The 22,366-nt window shown below is 42.8% G+C and overlaps 1 protein-coding gene across 19 annotated transcripts in view; it reads left to right on the forward strand.

Annotated features, from left to right (window-relative positions):
* Positions 1-22,366, forward strand: part of LOC132405014 (transcription factor 4-like) — a 649,090-nt gene that overhangs the window by 578,029 nt on the left and 48,695 nt on the right. For 14 of the 19 annotated variants that reach the window (XM_059989695.1, XM_059989690.1, XM_059989698.1 and 11 more), the window contains 3 exons: positions 1,882-1,960; positions 3,663-3,739; positions 6,261-6,464. In XM_059989695.1, the coding sequence (XP_059845678.1) occupies positions 1,882-1,960; positions 3,663-3,739; positions 6,261-6,464 (360 nt within the window). The remainder of the gene's footprint in view (positions 1-1,881; positions 1,961-3,662; positions 3,740-6,260; positions 6,465-22,366) is intronic. The other 5 variants (XM_059989694.1, XM_059989688.1, XM_059989692.1 and 2 more) reach the window with 1 other exon arrangement.

Below are 22,366 nucleotides of genomic sequence, written 5' to 3' on the forward strand. Positions count from 1 at the left end.
CAGGATTGAAGGACGACCATTTAGAACAGTGATGTGGAGAAATTACATTAATCAGAGGGTGGCAAATCTGTGGAATTTGTTGCCCTGAGTGGCTGTGAAGACCAAGTCATTGGGTGCATTTAAGGCAAAGATAGATAGGTTCTTGATTAGCCAGGGCATCAAAGGGTATGGGGAGAAGGCAGGGGAGTGGGGATGACTGGAAGAATTGAATCAGCACATGATTGAATGGCGGAGCAGACTCGATGGGCCAAATGGCCTAGTTCTGCTACTATATCTGATGGTATAATGGTCTTAATTGGATCACTATGTTAGTCCCAGGATAGATCTTCAGGGATGTTGACACCTAGGAACTTGAAACTGCTCTCCCTTTCCACTGCTGATGCTCTAATGAGAACTGGTGTGTATCTCATTTCCTAGTGAGCCGAGTAAATTAGTCCTTGGGAGTGAATTGGAAGGAAGCCTGGGATCTGGGACCCAAACAAGTTGGAAGGAAGCCTGAGAAACTGGGCCTCAGTGAGTTGGAATGGAGTAGGGGCGAGGGCCCTGATTGAATTGGGACTTTGTTCATTGTATGCCATGACCATGATTGTTCTTGGCAAATTTTTCTACAGAAATGGTTCGCCATTGCCTTTTCTGGGCCATTATCAATACTTTTCAGAGATTGGCTGCCTGGTGTCACTACCTGCTTCCATGGCGGGGGGGCTAAGCAGCTGCTTCATCTTGCCCAAGGCTGACCTGCAGGCTAGAAGAAGGAAGGAGTGCATTACACTTCCTTTGCTAGAGACGGATCTACACCCCGCCATCCAAAAAGTAGGAACCAAAAAGCTGCGATAGTTCAGGACAGAGCTGGAAAATCAGTGCATGGATTCCATTGGTGACTGGAAAAGGGAAAATTCAGCTATGGTGGAGCATCTTCAGCATCGAGAACATCTTCAAACAGTGACACCTCAGAAAGGCGGCATGCATCATTAAGGCATGTCCCCATCACCAGGGCATGCCCTCTTCTCATTGCTACCATCAGGGAGGAGGTACAGGAGCTTGTATTGCACTGTACTGATGCTGCAAAACAACAAATTGCACATTTGTCAGTGATATTAAACATGATTCTGATTCTAATTCTGACTGTACCCTTAGAGGAGTTACAGGAGCCTGAAGACGGACACTCAGCATTTTAGGAACAGCTCTGCCATCAGATTGCTGAATGGGAAATAAATCCATGTACACTACCTCACCATTTTTTTCTTTTTTTCTCTCTCTCATTTTGCACAACTTATTACATTTAATTTTATATGTATTTATTTTTTATTATTGTAATTTATATTTTTATTATTATGTATTGCCATGTAATGCTGCTGCAAATCAACAAATTTCACAACATATACCAGTGATATTAAACCTGATTCTGAAGATAGAACACAGAACAATACAGCACTTTAGAGGCCCTTTGGCCCACAATGGCATGCCTTAGAGAGTAATGCAAAGAATGGCTATATAATGGCTGTGCATTAGAGAGTAAGAGATCTTTCCCGCTGCTTCTCACACCCACTCCCCACCATCCTTACTGCAAGTTGCTCACTTTGTGATCCATACCAAATCCATTTTTCAGACTTCATATCCTAAGCTGCACTGGGATTTAAAAAAAAATCTTGCATTTTTGCATCCTTCACACTTGGGAAAAGTACTGCCAAACAGCTGAAAATTTGCATGAAATGCAAAATGCTCAACATTAGGACAAATGGACCTACAGTTTATATAGTGTTGATGACAAATAATCAGTATAGTTCAAAAAGAACAGCCTCCCTGCATTGTTATTGTATACTCTGTAAGTAGACTGTAAAAATCGCTTCTGTTAATGAAACAATTTCTGCTTTTGTTTTATAGATCTATTCACCAGACCACACTAACACCAGTTTCCCTTCCAATCCATCAACGCCTGTTGGATCTCCGCCAACTCACACAGGTAAAATAGTCCACCCTCCTAACAGACCATATGTTTTGAGTACAGGAGATACCTAATAAAGTGGCCACTAAGAAACAAATATCGCTGTGATGATTGTACGCTCTAGTATCAATTGTTTGGTGACAATAAAGTATTTATTTTTGTTTGTAGTCTTCTGCTGCTGTAGCCCATATACTTCAAGGTTTGATGTGTTGTGCTTTCAGAGATCCTCTTCTGCACACCACTGTTGTAATACATGGTTATTTTTGTTACTGTCATCTTCCTGTCTACTTGAACCAGTCTGGCCATTCTCCTCTGATCTCTCTCATTAACAAGGTGTTTTCGCCCACTGAGCTCACTGGATGTCTTTTTGTTTTTCTCACCATTCTCTGTAAACTCTAGAGACTGTTGTGTGTGAAAATCCCAGGAGATCAGCAGTTTCAGAGATACTCAAACCACCTCATCTGGCACCAACAATCATCACATGGTCAAAGTCACTTAGATCACGCTTGTTCCCCATTCTGTTGTTTGGTCTGAACAACTGAATCTCTTGACCATGCTTGCATGCTTTTATGCATTTAGTTGCTGCCACATGATGGCTGTTTAGACATTTACCTTAACAAGTTGGTGTACAGAGGCCATTAGGTGTAGACCATTGCAGCACATTACTAGCCCTTTTGACCCTGATGTTCTGTTGATCTTTCAACCTACTAACATCATTCTAACACTTCCCTCCTATATAACTTTTCTATATAACTTCACTTTTCTATCATCCATGTGCCCAGTTAAGAGTCCCTAATGTACCTGTCCCTACCATGACCTGGATGGTGTGAGTCCTTGACGATAGATGCTGCTTTACTGCAACAGCACCATGTAGATGTGTTCAATGGCAGGGAGGTCTTTGCACAGGATGGACTGGGCCGTATCCACTCATTTTTGTTGGATTTTCCATTTAAGGTTATAACCACATAACTATATAACAAGAACAGCACGGAAACAGGCCATCTCGACCCTTTTAGTCTGTGCCGACACTTACACTCACCTAGTCCCACTGGCCCGCACAACCCATAACCCTCCATTCCTTTCCTGTCCATATACCTATCCAATTTTACTTTAAATGACAATACTGAACCTTCCTGTACCTCTTCTACTGGAAGCTCATTCCACACAGCTGCGACTCTCTGAGTAAAGAAATTCCACCTCGTGTTACCCTTAAACTTTTGCCCCCTAACGCTCAAATCTTGTCCTCTTGTTTGAATCTCCCCCTCAGCACCTAAGTTACAATCAGGTGCACCTCCAGTTCCTCTATCAAATCCAAAGAGCAAAGGAGGACAAGAGTTGACTTGCTAGTGGTGTAAAAGCCCTAGATCATTCAGCCTGTCCTCGCAGGACATGCAGTCCAATCCAGGCAGCATCCCCTTGAACCTCCTCGGCACCTTTTCTAAAGCTTCCACATCATTCCTATAATGAGGCACCTCAAACGGAACACAATATTCCAAAATATTCCAAACTAGGGGTTTATAGAGCTGCAACATTACCTGGCCACTCTTCAACTCAATTGTCTCAACTAATGATGGCCAAATCATAAACACAAGAGATCTTGCAAATCCAACACACCATGTGCCTTATTAACAACCCTATCTACTGTTGGTCTGTTGCGTAATTTCCCCTCTTTTGTTTTCATCTTGCACACCGAATTTTTAATTCTGTTATCTACTTTTAGCAGGTACCTCTGTGTGGTCTAGAAATGGAGGCCAGGGTCCATCCTCTCCTAATTACGAAGGCCCTCTTCACTCTTTGGTAGGTCTACGAATGAAAGAAATTGTAATGTTCAACCAGAAGATTGTTGGACTCACTAATCCATTCACACATTTGATCTGGTAGTGTCTGGAAAAGTCTTTTCACGGGTTAAGTAAATCTGTGCTTTGCTCTTTCATGCCTCTGGTTGGTTGCTCACCATGTCCAACATTGACAGGAGGCCTGTGCAGGAGAGTTTTTAAATTGGAAAAGCCATTACACTGAGACAGTTCCACTCTCGTGACCATGGACGTCCGGATCCTGGGGTACAAGTAGTTGTCACAAACTGGGGTTTCAGTCGATGACCATGACTTCTTCTCTGCCTTGACATGCCCTTTGCTCTCCATGGAACGTTGCAGAACCACCTTCATGACCGTTGGATCTCCTTGCTCATCTCATCCATCTAGTCCAATAGGGCTGACTTTCCATGCTACGACAGGCATGTCCCTGTCTTGCTGAGGTTTGAGGCCCACCAGCTACCTTCACCTGGTTTGGCCTGCCTGTCGAAGTGGTGTACAGGACTGTGGCCGCTGTCCCAGGCAAACAGCTACTTGGAGCCTCAGGTGAGAGGTGATTGTCTGGTGGGGACCGGAGATGAGTGAGAGGCCCTGGAATGGACACAACAGCCCCCTTCTCTAAAAGTGCTGGCCCTTCCTGCACACCCGAGACTCCCCATACCCCTGTAAATGAAGGTAAATCTTCAGAGAATGTTGTCTATTTGAGGTGCAATATTGTGATTTTTTTGAAGTATTGGCTTAATGTAATATGACTGAATAACAGCTGATTTCAGTGTGATCCAAATATCAGAACACAGAAGGCATTTTTATTTATAAAATGCAGTAGAGATTCTGCAGATGCTGGAAATCTAGTGCAGCACACATAGAAGCTGGAGGAACGCAGCAGGTCAGGCAGCATCTATAGTGAGGAATAAACAGTAAACATTTTAGGCCGAGACCCTTTATCGGGGCTGGAAATGAAGTTTTACACTTACATTTTTAAGCAGTGAGCCGGTAGCCTAGTGCCAGCTATAAGATCAGGGTCCCACAGTCTGTAAGGAATTTGCATGTCCTCCCTGCGACTGTGGGCACCTTCTCCAGGTGCCTGGTTTCCTCCCACACTTCAGTACCTGTTAGTGAGTCGTGGGCATGCTATGTTGGCTGCAGAAGCAGGGTGATTCTTGCGGTCTGCTCGTCGCAATCGTCACCAATTTGATTTCATGCATTTCACTGTCTGCTTGGATACACGTGTGACAAATAAAGTTAATCTTTAATCAACAGATGCTCATAGTGGAGTGGAGTCCTAAGGCTTTCACTTTCCCCCTCATTCATCTGCCCAATTTGCGAGTGCTTGAGACATGCATTGGATGGCAGCTTTTCAGATCGTATTGGCTGACTTAGTGTTCTGATTGGCAATTAGTAAAGGAATATTTCCGCTGAGTGGCCCATCAGATCTGATGTGTCATATCTTTAAGGGTAGTAAAGTTCAAAGTAAATTCCAATATTCAGTGTCAATTTATTATAAAGGAATTAGTTATATGTCACCATACACTGGTCAGAAAATCATTTTTTTTTCAGACTTTCACAGCAGTACAGATAAAAACAATAATCAATGAGAAACTGCAAAGCTTGACAAACAACCAATGTGCAAAAGAAAACAAACTGTGCAAATATAAATAGATAGATAGAAAGAAAGAAGATGAGTTGTAGAGTCCTTGAAAGTGAGACCATAGATGACAGAGAAATCCAGGTGAATTGTGCAGAGAAGTGTCTGCACCAGCTCCCTGTTGGGCAGGACTTTGACAGGAAATGGGTGCAAACAAAGTATGCATGAAGTGATTCAATCTGAGATCTCCACATAAGATGAAGAAAACAGTGGGTCAGATTTCCAGATAAAATTTAGAGATACTGCACAGTAACAGGCCCTTCTGCCCAACAAGCCCAGACTGCCCAAATGCACCCATGTGACCAATTAACCTAATAACCCAAGTGCCTTTGGAACGTGGGAGGATACAGGAGCACCCAGAGGAGATCCACACAGTCAAAGGAAAGACGTAAAAACCCTTTACAGACAGCAGCGACAAATGAACCCATGTCACAGTCATGGTTAGAATTAGGTTAACAATTATGCTCCAGTGCTAACCGGTTTTCCTGAGCAGTTCTATTTCCCATTTCCAATTCAGATATGGGAGAGATGGTGTTTATAAAATGACAGAGTCAAATTTGTAGACAAATATTTTTCTTTAATTAATATTAACTAATTATGTTACATTTATTGACTCAAGCACATCAGTCCTGTTGAAGGGTCTTAACTTAAAATGTGGACCGTTTGTTTCCATCCATAGATACTGCCTGACCTGTTTAGTTCCTCCAGCATTTTGTGTGTGTTGTTGTACATTACATTTATGATCAGCCCTGACAAGTTTAAAGTATTATTAAGCTTTAAAATAACCATAAATCTCAATCAGTGAAATAGCTGAGAATATTTATGTGGCTTTTGATTATAGATTTTTAATTTTTTTTTTTAGCAAACCCGGATTGAAGACCGCCTGGAGAGATTAGACGATGCCATACACGTACTGCGGAACCACGCCGTGGGACCGTCGACAGCCATGCCCAGTAGCCATAGCGATTTGCAGAATTTAATAGGAGCGTCACACAATGGGCCAATGGGTGGCTTGGGATCAGGATATGGGACAGGTCTGCTGTCAACCAACAGACACTCTTTAATGGTGAGCATCTATGTGAACATCTGCCTGAAAGTTATCTGTCTACAAATGCTAATACATAGCATGTACTCAGTGGCTTGTTATTTTGGTAATTAAACATAGACGTGCAAATACCATTTATCTTACCCTTCCATTTAATATTTTTCATAAATGCTACACACAATTTTCTATAGAAGTTTTGAAGTTTGAAGTAATTTATTTGGAAGCATTTGCAACAATCAGATTGATTTTTCTTTTGAGAATATACAGCAGCTTGGACAGGTTTTGAGTATTGATTGTAATGTTTAAGGTGCAGCCACAGTCAATGTCCTGCATGTTTTACGAGAGCAAGTCTTTTTTTGTTTGAGAAAAAAGATTAGTGTAATCTGATATCAATGATCTGTTATTTCTCCTGACAAAGTCGAAGGCCCGGTGTCTTTGTGTTAGCGTCCACTGGAGGTTGGAAGCTGAAAGAGACGGCCTGTCCTGGGGTTAGAGGACTGTGATGTGTATGGTGGTTGGGGGCGAGGAAGGGGGTTTGTTTTGCTGTTGTTGTTTGGTGTGCTCTTCCTTGTTCTGCTGGGCATTGTCGGTATGCTATGTTGGCGCTGGAATGTGCGGCTACACCTTTGGGCTGCCCCCAGCACACACTTGTGTTAGTTGTTAACACAAACGATGCATTTTGCTCTGTGTTTCGATGTACCAGTGATAAGTAAACTTGGATCTTGATCTTGAGGTGTGTAGGCATCACAGTGAAGCCACTGTGGTTGAGACATCATAAAAGAAAACAGTTTTAATGGCTTTCAGATCAGCCCAGAACAGGAGTTGTGTTTGCCAGTGTCTCCTCCACAAAGCTGCATTTTATTGAGTATCCAAGAGGTAATTATTGTAATTATGGGAAAAAAAACCCTTGCATTCCATGAGGAGGACATCCAAACTCCTTACAGAGGACCCTGGAATTGAACTCCGAAATCCAACGCCCCAAGCTGTATTAACATCAGGTTAATAGCTATGCTACGGAGCACTCTTCTTGTATCCCTCCCAACTGTGAAGTATTCCCTGTGGACTGATGATATGTTTATTTGCTTGCCATACATCATTCTCCTGCTCTAACTTTAATCCCGAGGGAATGCCTACCATTGTACCCAATTTCTAGAAGCAAGCGTTTTGTATAGAAGCTTTGAAGTCAGGAAAATGCCTTACAGCACCTGCCACAGCACTCCCAGTGGACATCTGCACCTTGAAATAATCAAGAAAAACACTTCAATATCTAACAGTGTTCCTCTAACAACTAACCTGCAAGTGCTTGGTGAGGCTTGTAAGTATCAAGGGGCAGTCCTTCTTCTTGTTGAACTTGCAATTCATTGTGAGGTGTTATGAGGAGGTGGCTTAAGAAACAAGGTCCATAAATATAGCGTTGCTATAAGTTATAGCTCTGCCTCCTGACTGACACAGTAATCGATTTCCTTCAGGTAAACCTGTGTTTTAAACCCTCACTAAATCACGGAAGTATTTGGCAAGAAAATGCTTTTGACCACTTCAAGTTGATTGCCAGAAAATGTTGTAGATTCACCAACACACAAAATGCTGGTGGAACGCAGCAGGCCAGGCAGCATCTATAGGGAGAAGCGCTGTCGATGTTTCGGGCCGAGACCCTTTCTCAGGACTAACTGAAGGGAAAGATAGTAAGAGATTTGGAAGTAGGAGAGGGAGGGGAAAATGCAAAACGATAGGAAAAGACCAGAGGGGGTGAAGCTGAGAGCCGGAAAGGTGAATGGCAAAAGGGATACAGAGCTGGAGAAGGGAAAGGATCATGGGACGGGAGGCCTCGGGAGAAAGAAAGGGGGAGGGGAGCACCAGAGGGAGATGGAGAACAGGCAGAGTGATGGGCAGAGAGAGAAAAAAAACACTAAATATATCGGGGATGGGGTAAGAAGAGGAGGGGCATTAACAGAAGTTAGAGAAGTCAATGTTCATATCATCAGGTTGGAGGCTACCCAGCTGGTATATAAGGTGTTGTTCCTCCAACCAGAGTGTGGCTTCATCTTGACAGTAGAGGAGGCCATGGATAGACATATCAGAATGGGAACGGGACATGGAATTAAAATGTGTGGCCACTGGGAGATCCTGCTTTCTCTGGCAGACAGAGCATAGGTGTTCAGTGAAACGGTCTCCCAGTCTGCGTCGGGTCTCACCAATACATAAAAGGCCACACCAGGAGCACTGGATGCAGTATACCACACCAGCCGACTCACAGGTGAAGTGTCACCTCACCATGTCTGTTGTTTGTAATCATGAAAAGTATTTGCCAAAGCATTTACTTATTTATTTAGAGATACAGCATGGAACAGGCTCTTCATGCCCAACGAGCTGTGCTGTCCAACAACCTACCTAATTAACATTAGTCTAATCACAAGACCATTTACAATAATCAATTACCCTATTACTCTACATCTTTGGACTGTGGGAGGAAACCAGAGCACCCAGGGGAAATCCACGCAACCATGGCGTGAGCGTACTCCCTACAAGCAGCGGCGAGAATTAAACATGGGTCACCTGTACTGTGAAGCATACCGAATGTTGAATTTCTTTTTGGAGTGGAATACCTGGTGAAAATTGCAGGGATTTTTTTTTTATGGGAATGAATATTCTCAGTTAATTGCAAAGCGAAGCATCTGTACACGGTCACTTTAAAGCCAGTTTGGGTTACTTGATAGTTTCCATCCCGCTGGTAGGAATCAACTTCAAAAAGAATTCTGGGAGCAGGAGAGTAATCTTTTCCACATTTGGGAATTTGAATGCTTGAAGCAGGTCGTAAAGATGAAGCCAAATGCTTGTCAGTAAAGTAACAGTGGGTGGCTGGCAATGGAAACACATGTTGCTGACCAGGCGGTTGGAATCTCTCCCTCACTGCATACCCCAGACCCTTTTGTTTTATTGCATTGTAAACAATGCCTTTTGACTGTACCTTCTGCACTTATGATTAGTAGACAAGCGTCAATCCCAGCTGTGTGTATACTTTATGTAACTGATATTTATTAACATATCCTAACATTCTCAGGATCGAGGGGCATTCATTTAGAGTGGAGATGAGAAGGAACTTCTTTAGCCAGAGGGTGGTGAATCTGTGAAATTCATTGCCACAGATGGCTGTGGAGGCCAAGCCATTGGGTGTATTTACAGCAGAGGTTGTTAGGTTCTTAATTAATCAGGGTGTCAAAGGTTATGGAGAGATGGCAGGAAAATGGGGTTGAAAGGGATAATATAACAGTCATAATTTATTATGGTGTAGCAGATGCAATGGGCCGAATGGCCTCATCCTGCTCCTGTGTTTTTTGGTCTTATGTTTTGTATACATATTGCTACGTTATGCTATCAAAATGAGATTTCTTCTTTAACCAGAGCACTTAATCCTACACATACACACATATGCTTGCGCCTGCACGCACATACAAATCCAGAGCGACACATTCAAAATGATGGAAGAACTCAGCAGGTCCGACAGCATCTGTGGAGGGGAATAAACATTTAACGTTTCAAGCCTTGATAAAGGGTCTCAGCCTGAAACATCAACTGTTTATTCCCCCCAAAAGAGAAATTAACAGTCTCGCACACTAATAAAATTCTCCTGCGAGCCAGTGAGTTTCGGCAGTCAGCTGGCACCAATAAGATACTATATATCCTGCAGATGCTGGAAATTCAGAGCAACATACACAAAATGCCGGAGGAACTGAGCAGGTCAGGCAACACCAATGGAAATGAATAAACAGTTGACGTTTCATCCATCAGTAATGTGTTTGCTAGCCATAGTCTGGTTGGGAGCTTTCAGCCAACAAACAGGACACTGTGACGAACAGTGATTTTTCACTTCCGGTCTCTGCACAAACTCTCTGTGCTTGTTGATGCTACCATACACACAAATCTGCCTTCTAGAATCACATCAGGTTTATCTTAGGCTTCAAAGTTCGGGATAGTTTATTGTCATTCTTCAGTACAGGAGGGTAAAGGAGAACAAAATGATTGTTATTCCGGATCCAATGCAGCAAAAACATAACAATAAATATAAATCTATAAGTAATCCTATGAAACACAGTGTACAAGTAATTGTTATGTATATTCATAACGTGATGATGGATGATGTGGATGCAGAGGGGTGCGTTGGTGGGTGGAGGTGTTGATCAGCCTTACTGCTTGGCAAAGTAACTGTTTGGTGGTCCTGGTGTGGATGTTACTTCCCTGATGGAAGTGGGACAAATAATCCATAAACAAGGTGGGTGGGATCCTTCATGATATTGCTGGCCTTTAAGCAAAACTCTCACTCTTGCACATTGTCCTGGCAAATTTATCAGAGGTTCTGCAAAAAAATCTCTGAGAAATAGAACAAGGAATAGTTACTATGTTGGAAGCAGTTTTTAACCGATTTCAGATTTAGTTTCCTGTTCCAGCTACATGCACATTCCTGTCCTCCTGCTGTTGTCTGTGCTTGTGTATGTTCCCTTAATAACCATGAACAAGCTCCACTAGACTTTGTGACACAGTTGCTGGAACATTCTACAGTCATCATTTAAGAATGTGATTCATTGGAGACTATAATCTGAGGCTACACACCGCCTCAGGAAAGAGGTAGAAAAATATCAAATTGGACAAATAAAAAATGATAAGCACAAGAGACTGCAGACACTGGAAATCCAGAGCAATGTCAACAACGTGCTGGAGGAACTAGCAGGTCAGGTGGCTTCTATGGAGGGGAATAGAGAGATGACATTTTGGGCCAAGGCTTTTCATTGGGACTGGAAAGCCAGAATATGAACTGCTGCTCTTCAACAACACTGTTAAATAATTTAAGGGTTTTGTTTTAGCTTCAAATGGCAGGGTTAGGTTTGACAGCAGAGCAATAGATATAATTCTCAACTTCTGTGTTACGACCAAATTAAGTCTGCCAGCATAATTCACTGCTTTGTACATTTTCATCAAATATGCCAAAAAAAAGTACTGCTGTCACCTCTAGTGGCATTATCATTACTTTCTTACCTATATTTTGTACGTATTTTATATTAGATTTAGATTGCATTTCAGAGATACGGCATGGTAGCAGGAGCAACAAGCCCACGATGTATAATTATACCCACGTGACCAATTAACCTACAAAATCCATACGTCTTTGGACTCTGGGTTTCCTCCAGAACACCCAGAGGAAACCAAGGCTGCAGCGGGAATCGAACCCAAATCATTGCCACTACAAAGCGTTTGGCTGCCATGCTACCCACTTCTTTATTAATTATATTTATTACTTTCTACCAACCTTAAATCAGACTATATAAGCCACTTCCACCTATCACCACCTCGCCTGTCACATCATCCCCACTCTCCCACACACTCTTCCCCCTCACCTGGCTCTCACCTATCAACCGCCAGCTTGCGCTGCGTCCCTTCCCCTCAACTTCTTATTCTGGCCTCTACCTCCCTTTCTTTCCAGTCTCCACCCGAATTGTCAACTGTTTATTCCCCTCCATAGATGCTGCCTGACCTGCTGAATTCCTCCCGCAATTTGTGTGTGTTATTTTTTTTATTTAGAGATACAGCACTGCCCAGCAACCCTCCGATTTAACCCTTGCCTAATCACAGGACAATTTACAATGACCGATCAACCTACCAACCAGCATGTCTTCGGACTGTGGGAGGAAACTGGAGCACCTGGACGAAACCCGTGTGATTCACGGGGACAGCATACAAACTCCTTACAGATGGTGCTGGAATTGAACTCCAAATTCCAATGCCCCGAGCTGTAATAGCGTCATGCTAACCTCCACGCTACCGTGGTGCCCCTTGTTTAATGTTTAATGTTTCAGTGCTGTGGAATATCTACCTAATCCAGTGAGGTCTGCTTTTAATATAGAACAAAAGAGCCTTTGTAAAACCAGTCTCTCTCATCACAATCTTCATTCTGAAGAGCCCAGCACATATTTATGAAATAAATTACTTGGTGCTAAGATAGCTGTTAATGTTTAATAACACTGCTTGCTTCACTGTTACTTGGTGTCTGAGATACAATAGTGGACTGAATGTTGTAGAGAGACACAGTTGTCAGGCTGTATAGTTTATTTGTCTCTTTCCTATTTTTTTCCCTCTCACTTCCTCTACCCCTCTCTTTTTCTCTCTCTCTTTCCCTCTCCCTCTCTCCCTTTCTCTCTTTCTTCCCCCTCTCCTTCTCTTTCTCGCCATCCCCCTCTCTCTTTCTCTCTCTATTGTTCCCCCTCTCTCCTTTACTCCCTCTCTCTTTCTCTCTTCCCTCCTCTCTACCCTACTCCCTGTTCTCTCTCTCTCTCCCCCTCTCTCCCCTCTCCCTCTCTGTCTCCCCTCTTCCTCCCCTTCCTCTCTCTCTTCCTCTCTCTATCCTTCATTACTGCCCTCCCCTCTCCCTCTCTCTCTCCCCCCTTCCTCCCCATCTCTCCTTTCCTCACTCTCTCCCTCTTTCTCTCTCTTTCACACATACACACACACACTCTCTCCCCAGCTCTCTTCTTTCTCTCCCTCTCTCCCTTCATCCCTCCTCTCTCTTCTCTGCCTCCTTTTCTCAGTTCATTCTGAATCATCAAACTATGTTACATTATTGTTATAAAATAAGTAGACTAAATGGAAATTGCAAGGCGTTTATGTTTCTACTTCATTGCTAGTTAAGAAAGGAATGATCTTGCCCTGTATTGGGAGTTTTGTTTTCAGTTTTCTTGCCATCCTGACCGCGCTCTTTACTGAACGACTGTTGTTTTCAAGTGATTGTTCCTTGTCTACAGTTCGAACCAGGGCTGACCAATTTTATTTGATGCTTCCAATGACTCACCTGAGTGTGATCTAACCCACAAAAATCAACATTCACTTGAACCTTCAGAAGCAGCAATTTGTCTTGCTATCTTAGTCTAAATGTGAATAAAGAGTGGTTTTATACTGAGTTGGGACCTTCGGTTTAATCACCAGTTTCTATTCTGGAAGTGTTACTTGCAATGGGACATCCTGTCTGATAAGTTTTACTAAGGTAGACCATTTCAGTTTCCACAGCAAAGGCAGGTCATCAAACCTATCAGCTTTCTAGTTCGTGACCCACTGATGATATTCTGGTAAAGATTGATTGCCAGTATTTTAGCTGGTTTTCAATAAATCCCTTTTGATCACAGTTTTGAGGAAAGTGCATTTCCCAGAAGAATTAAAACCTTATTTCAACTAGTGTTTGTAATGGATGAAGAGGCCATTTGGATGCAAGGGTGGATATACTGAGTTGTGACCTTGCATTTTCATGAAGTTCTACCAAGGTGTATTAAACCCAGTAACTTCAAAATAGTTCAGTTTTACTGGGTTGGTAAATATAGAAACCATTTGGATACAAGGTCCCTCAGTTTAATCACCAGGTTGTGTTTGGGCATTATTACTTGCAATGGAACAAACTTTGAAAGTCTTTGAAACAGAGTAACACTGTTTAATTTACTATTTAGTTTGACATCAGATGTTCCTTAAGAGAGTCACAATAGTGGATTGAATACTGTGAAAAGCCAAGCAGTTTTGTTTCTCCCTTTCCCTTGTGCACTTTCTCTCTCTCTCTCTCTCTCTCTCTCTCTCTCTCTCTCTCTCTCTCTCTCTCTCTCTCTCACTCACTCTCTCTTGCTCTCTCTCTCTTTCACTCTCACTCTCTCACACTCTCTCGCTCTCTCTCTCTCACTCACTCTCTCTCACACTCTCACTCTCTTTTACACTCTCTCAGTCTCTCTCTCACTCTCTCTCCACCACTCTCTTCCCCTATGCCTCACTCTGTAACCTTGCTCAGCCTTTCTTCGTCTCTCTCTACAACATCTCTCCCTCTCTTCCCTTTCCTCGCTCTCTCCATCTCCCTCTACAACCTCCCACTTCCTCTCTACCCCTTTCCCCCTTCTCTCTCTCTTCCACTTTCTCCCTCTCTTCCCCTCTCACTCTCTCTCCCCTCTCCCCCCTCCCCATCTCCCTCTCTCCGCCTCTTCCTCTCTCCCTCTCTCCTCGATTGAGTGAATCTCAGCATAGTATGTGGTGACATGTATGTACTCTGATAATACATTTACTTTGAACTTTGATCACTGAACAGAAATTAAAAGGGCATCTTTTTACTTTGAGTTCTTCAGCATTACTTTGTTGAGAATCGGGCAGCCTTAGCCATGGAGTGGTGGTCACTAATGAAACTAAAGCTGCTCTGATTTTCTGCAGTGGAGATGGGAAACAGCTGTGCGTTGTTTGTAAAGCTGTTTGGGTGACAGTCTGAGCTGAGACAGGGGCCCTGAGGTCATCACTAAAGCAGGTGCCTGGGAACATGTAGAAAGCCGACACAGACTGACTCAATTCACATGAGGCTTGGGAGGGCTGCTGTTTCTTTAACAAGAATGACAAGCATGCTGGACGAGCTCAAAGTATTTCCCCCCTTATTTCTTTTAATTGTGTTTATTAACCATCTGTAAGTTCTTACTTTATTTGCAAAACTCCCAATAAATCTACAAGAACACTTAACAAGATGGTTTCCTCTTGAAATCTTACTGCAGGAATGATGTGCAGTGCTCAAAAAGCCTTTAAGTTTTCAGTCTTGAACGGCTCAAGTATTTGACTTGTGTCAGTGTAATGCTTCACAGACTTGGCGCTGACACATATGGAGATACTTTTATTTGGATGCGAGTCGCAATCTACGCTTTAATATGCTGTCATTTCTTTAAACAATGGCATATATTGTGCAGGCACCTTTGATCTCCTGAGCTTTAAAGATTAATTCAAAGTTCAAAGTAAATTTATTATCAAAGGGTGTTTATGTCACCATACACTGCTTGAGATTCATTTCTTGCAGGCATTTACAGGAAAATAATGACGTACAGTAGAATTATTCAATTCAAGTTTAGTTTACACTCAACCATAATGAATACAGCCAAATGAGACAGCCTTACTCTGGGGTCAAGCCACTAAAACACATTACCAACAATCAACACATTAAGGAATTCTGAACACCCCCCCCCCCCCCAATGACATCACAGCTTGAGGCCCAATCCTTGCACATACTAGCCAACAAACCCATATAGAATATGCATGTATATAGTCCAGACCCCCCCCCCCCCAACCCAGCTCACCAATATCATCTGTTGACCTGCTCTGACACCCGCCAGGTGACGCCATGGCTTAGAGGCCCAGTCCTGGCATGTGCAGGTACATATGAGAATATTTGTAAAAGAAAAACAACCAGACCATATATGTCTATGGTCCAGCCCCCTCAGTTCCATGAAAAACAATACAAACACTGACTAAGTACACTGAAGATTAAAGATAGAGTTTAGCTTCATTTATCACAATTTCATCGAACATCAAAACATAGAGTGAAATGCATCATTTGCATCAACAACCAGCACAGTCCAGGGATATGCTGGGGGCAGCCCGCTACTGTTGCCATGTGTATGGCGCCAACATAGTATACCCACAACTTACTAACCTGTATGTCTTTCGAGTGTGGGAGGAAACCAGAGCACCCGGAGGTTATCATTTTCCCTCACTTACTTGCTACTTCTTCATACAATTCCTTTGATCTTCAGTAAACACACTTTCCAAGCCTCCACTATTGCCTTTGTAGGAATACATTCTCCAATTGTAACTCTCTAATGTCTCTCTTGTATCTAACTCTCTAATGAAGGATCTCGGTCAAAGTGTCGATTGTTTATTCCTCTCCATGGATGCTGCCTGACCTGCTGAGTTCCTGCAGCTTTCTGTGTGTGTTGCTCTGGGTTTCCAACATCTCTCATGTTTATAACTCTCTAATTATTTTCTTTTAATACAGCCGTTCTCCACAGAAAGTTCATTGGTTTCATAAATCACTGAGGAAATCAAATCCCCTTCGACAAGGCAGAGCAGTCTACCCCAGAATTTATAAATGCTAGCATTTAAGACAATAGGTGGCATGTTGGCATAGCAGTTAGCCCAACACTTTACAGTGCGAGGTGTATGATTGGGGTTCAGTTCACACCCTGCTTGTAAGGAGTTTATCCATTCTCCCCATGACCACATGGCTTTCTTCCGGGTGCTCCGGTTTCCTCCCACATTCCAAAGACGTGCAGATTAGGGTTAATAAGTTGTGGGTATGCTGAGTTGACACTGGAGACACCGTATACTACCCTGAGATTCATTTTCTTGCAGGCATTCACAGTAGATGCAAAGAAACACAATGAAAAGCTACACAAAGAGGAACAAATAACCAGTGTGCAAAAGACATCAAACTGTGCAAATACAAATGGGTAATAATAATAATAATAATAATAATATACAATGTAAGTAACTAAACAAACAAATAAATAAAGAGAACATGAATTGTAGAGCCCTTGAACTTGAGTCTGTAGGTTGTGGAATCAGTTCGGTGTTGAGGTGAGTGAAGTTATCCAGACTTGTTCAGGAACCTGTTGGATTACACATGGCAACACTTGTGGCCTGCTCCCAGCACACCCTTGGATTGTGTTGGTCTTTGACCAAAATAAAATGCGTTTTACTGTATGTTTCCATATTTCAAAGTACATATGGCAAATAAAGCTAGTCTTCCTTTCAGAACTTTCTAGAAGCATTTATTGACAGGGATGTTGCAGTAAATTTAACAGATAATTGTCACAATGGAGTATATTTAAATGCTGATCTTCAGAAGTTCAACGTGCAGACAGAGCCTTGATGAATTTGTTTGCGCTATGTCCCTTATCTCATTGTACATTCAGCAGGTACCTGAAGGAAATTTTATTTATGGACGCCGTGGAAATGTAGCGGTTAGCGTGATGCTATTACAGCTCGGAGCGTTGCAAAGTTCAGAGTCCAATTCCAGCGCCATTCTGTCACGTCTGTATGTCCTCCCTGTGGAATGCTGCGTAGGTTCATTGGTCATTGCAAATTGTCCCGAGATCAGGTTAGGGTTAATCAGGGTAGTGAGGTTGCTGAGCTGATGTGGCTTGGAGGGTGGGAAGGGCCTCCTCCATGCTGTATTGATAAATGCAGTACTGTGTAACAGTCTTGGGCACGTATCTACAGCTGGGATGCCTAAGACTTTTGCACAGTATTGCGCTTGTCAACGAGGAGCACAGCACACGTTTGTAAATCTGGTGAGAGCAGAGGCTGTTGAGAAGGGTGTGGTGCACCACAGGAGAGGGTGGGACAGGTGACAGGCAGGAGTGCCAGGGGTGGGTGTGATGTGGGTGAAAACACACCCAGCCCTGAGAAACCAGGCAAGGTCATTTGATTACAGTTGGTTTATTGATCATTACAGAATGACTTTCTGGGGCTTCTTGCTCCCTCCCCTCTCCCTTCCCCTTTTCCCACCCATGATTCCCTTCTTCCTGTCCCTTTGCACTCTCAGTCCATAATAGAGACCCAACTCAGAATCAGGTTTATCATCACTCACGTAGGTCATGAACTTTGTTTTTCTTTTGCAAAAGCAGTACAGCACAATACATAAAATTACTGTACATGTGCCTAAGATTTTTGCACAGTGCTATATTATAAACAGCACATAAAATAATTTTAACATATAACAAAACATTTTCTCTTGATGTAGATGTTGACATAAAGTGCATAACATTACTACAGTAGGTTAGACACCATAGCTATATATATGTATCTCAGACTTTTGCACAGTCCTGTAAATATTTTTTAAAAAACATCCCAACATGATTTTTTTCTCAGCTGTGTAAAGGTAGATCCAGCAAATAGCCTGCTAGTGATGCCACCATAACATTTGTGACACCATTCCATGGTTTTTCACAGGTGGTGTTTCTTGTTGCCTTTCATGCGAATATTTTGAGTATTAGGAGATTATCATTGCTAACTTACACAGTTTACTGTGAGTGAAGTCCCTGCCGCTAACTCTAGTAATTACTAGGGGGAAAATTCCAACACCGCATATTTAAATATTTAAAATGCATTTTTAAAAACCTTTTGACAACTTATTTACCAAAAATTGGTGAGAAATTTGTGTCAAGGGTGGAAATTATTTCTGGATATGTGAAGTATGAAGTGATTCACTTTGAACCGTCAAATTTGAAGGTAGAACGGAGGGTTAATGTCAAGGTTCTTAGCAGTGTAGAGGAACAGAGGGATCTTGGGGGGTCCATGTCCGTCGATCCCTTAATGAGTGGGGTCATTGAGTTCAAGAATTGTGAGGTAATGTTGCAGCTCTTTAAAACCCTGATTAGACTACACTTAGAATATTGTGTTCAGTTCTGGTTGCCTCATTACAGGAAGGATGTGGAAGCTCTAGAGAGGGTGCAGAGGAGATTTACCAGGATGCTGCCTGGATTAGAGAGGGTGCAGAGGAGATCTATCAGGATGCTGCCTGGATTAGAGAGGGTGCAGAGGAGATCTATCAGGATGCTGCCTGGATTAGAGAGGGTGCAGAGGAGATTTACAGGATGCTGTATGGATTAGAGAGGGTGCAGAGGAGATTTACAGGATGCTGCCTGGATTAGAGAGGGTGCAGAGGAGATCTATCAGGATGCTGCCTGGATTAGAGAGGGTGCAGAGGAGATTTACCAGGATGCTGTCTGGATTAGAGAGGGTGCAGAGGAGATTTACAGGATGCTGTCTGGATTAGAGAGGGTGCAGAGGAGATTGACCAGGATGCTGTCTGGATTAGAGAGGGTGCAGAGGAGATTTACAGGATGCTGTCTGGATTAGAGAGGGTGCAGAGGAGATTGACCAGGATGCTGCCTGGATTAGAGAGGGTGCAGAGGAGATTTACCAGGATGCTGCCTGGATTAGAGAGGGTGCAGAGGAGATTTACAGGATGCTGTCTGGATTAGAGAGGGTGCAGAGGAGATTTACCAGGATGCTGCCTGGATTAGAGAGGGTGCAGAGGAGATTTACCAGGATGCTGCCTGGATTAGAGAGGGTGCAGAGGAGATTTACCAGGATGCTGCCTGGATTAGAGAGGGTGCAGAGGAGACTTACCAGGATGCTGCCTGGATTAGAGAGGGTGCAGAGGAGATTTACCAGGATGCTGCCTGGATTAGAGAGGGTGCAGAGGAAAAGTTGAGCAAGCGAAGGACTTTTCTGTTTGGAGTATTTGAGGATAAGAGGTGACTTGATGGAGGTGTCCAAAATGATAAGAGGCATAGATCGAGTGGACAGCTGAAGACTTTTTGCCAGGGCAGAAATGATTAATACAAGAGCACACAGTTTTATGTTGATTGGAGGAGAGTATAGGGGGTATGTTGGAGGGACATTTTTTTATACAGAGAGCGGTGAGTGCATGGAACTGAGGTGGGGGTAGAGGCTGATACATTAAAGGCATTTAAGAAGCTCTTAAATAGACACACGGATGTCGGAAAAATGGAGTGCTATGAAAGAAGAAAGGGTTAAATTGAACGGGGTAAGTCAGCACAACATCATGGACCAAAGGGATTGTACTGTGCTGTAATGGTCTGTGTTCAATTTTGATCAATGAACGTAAATGTGAGGGATGCCCTTTACAGAATCGCATTGAGCAAAAATAAAATCTGACTGCTTCCTACCTTCAGTGGCAGTATAAAGAACAATATTTGGTGCAGCAAAGCTGGAGTAAATCACCTTTTATCCCACTGCAGCTTTCCCTACAGATATTATTTTTATTTTCTTTGTTCACTGAACTTAGTATAAGCCCTTCAAAATCAGAACTTAGTGCCCATCCTGCCAATAAAATACCTGTTCAGTAAGGTTCATGTAACAGCAACAAAGTACATACCATGTAAATCCTCAGAAATCTTTACCTCAGCTGCCTTTGACCTTCCCCTGGCGCCCCCCCCCCCCCCCACTTCCCTTTCTCCCATGGTCTGCTCTCCTCGCCTATCAGATTCAGCCTTCTTCTCCAGCCCTTTTACCTTTTCCACCTATCACCTTCCATCTTCTTACATTATCCCCCTCCCACCCACCTGGCTTCACCTATCACCTTCTAGCTTGTACCCCTCCTCCCTCCCACCTTCTTATTCTGGCTTCTTTTCCCTTCCTTCCCAGTCCTGATGAAGGATCCCGCCCTGAAACGTCAAACATGCGTGTTTCCTCCAGATGCTCTGGTTTTCTCCCACAGTCCAAAGTTAGTAGGTCAGTTGGTCATTATAAGTTGTCCTGCTTGGGATACTTTGGAGCATTGCTGGGCAGTGCAGCTTATTGGAATGAATGGGTTTTTCCACACTCTGTCTTCAAAAAATAAAACAAAAGATTTAAAATAGTGCGCATTTGCAATCAATGTTTTCAAGTACAAAACAGCTTTCATTATAATTCCTCACTATCCTTATGGTATGATTATATAATTAAAAATAAATCTGATATGATATAATTAACACAAATTGAATCACACATTTTTCCCAGCACAGTTCCCATGGCATCTGAGGATAAACTTGCTTGCCTCCCCTCTGTCCACAATGACATGATGTAACAGCCTAGTTCTCCCCTTTCCTCCCTGATTCCTTATTTGCTGTTAGTTCTGTCTTTGCCCACTCTCAAACCACTGAGTTAGTCTGTCCTGCAAAGTGATACGGCAATTATCACCACTGGGAAATTTCAGTACTGTGCAAAGTCTTAGAACCCTAGGTTTTTGATATGGTTTCAGATGGTACGGCCTCCACAGAGCCCTGATCTCAACATCATCGAGGCTGGCCGAGATTAGCTGGGAAGACAGAAGCAAGCCAGACAACCAAAGTCTGCAAAATTGTGGAACAAGTCCTCTGGGCCAATGAGTCACACTGCCCAGCAACCCACCGATACAACCCCAGCCTAATCACAGGGCAGTTTAACCTACTAACCAGTGGGTCTCTGAACTGTGGGCACCAGAGTACACAGAGGCAACCCACACATTTCATGGGGAGAACATACAGAGCTTTTAAAGATGATGTCAGAATTGAACAAATTCCAAAGCTGTAAGAGCATCACGGTAACCAACATGCTCTTGTGGTGCCCTATTATATTGATGAAGGGATATAATAAGAGGTATGAAGACAGTGGGATATTAAATAGCAGAATTTAAGAATACAGCATTTAACACTCCCTTGGAGATTATAGAACGTAGACATAGACCTTTAAAGCACAGTACAGACCCTTCGGGTAACAATGTTGGGCAGACCCTTTAACCGACTCTCCAATGTAATCAGTCTCTCCCTCATAACCCTCAATTTCTCTGACATCCATGTGCCTATCTAAGAGTTTCTGAAATGTCCCTAATTTATCTGCCTCTACCATCACCCTTGGCAAAGGTGTTAACTATACCCACCACTTTGTGTAGAGGACCTGCCTCTGACATTCCCCTTCCCATACTTTGACTGAGTGTAATGATAGCCAATTGAATGTATGGTGTCCTGTATGGTGGTCTGTAGGTGCATTTTGGAGGCTCTTGTAGGATATATCTCTGATGACAGAATTAAAAGCAAGATAGTTGTTAATTGAATATTCGACCTCAGCCTGTCCTTGATGCAAATGACATGCTTCATGTTAAGTTTTGGTGTCTTGATGTATAAGTAACAAATAAGAACGGAAGAGAGAGAGAGAGAGGGGAGAGAAAGTGAGCAAGAGAAAGAAAAAGTTAAGAGAGAGAAAGTGAAAGAGAGAAAGAAAAAGTGAGAGAAAGTAAAAGAAAAAGTGAGAGAAAGCGAAAGAGAAATAAAAAGTAAAAGAGAGGGAAACTGAAGGAGAGAAATAAAGAATAAATAGCTTTATTTTTTCACATACAGCAAAACATAAAGTGAAATGTGTGGTTTCTGTCAATTCAAATCAGCAAGAATTGTGCTAGGCAGCCAGCAAGTGTCATCATAAAATAAAGTTAATCATGTGTTACAAAATTTGTGAAGCTGATAGTTCTTTGGATTATCTGGCAGCTTAAAAATGTAGTTCTTCACGATTCCTTGCATTAATTTATAAAGGGTTGATCATGCCTGATCAACATA

This window comes from Hypanus sabinus, chromosome 14 (genome assembly GCF_030144855.1).
Source record: "Hypanus sabinus isolate sHypSab1 chromosome 14, sHypSab1.hap1, whole genome shotgun sequence".
NCBI classification, from domain to species: Eukaryota; Metazoa; Chordata; class Chondrichthyes; order Myliobatiformes; family Dasyatidae; genus Hypanus; species Hypanus sabinus.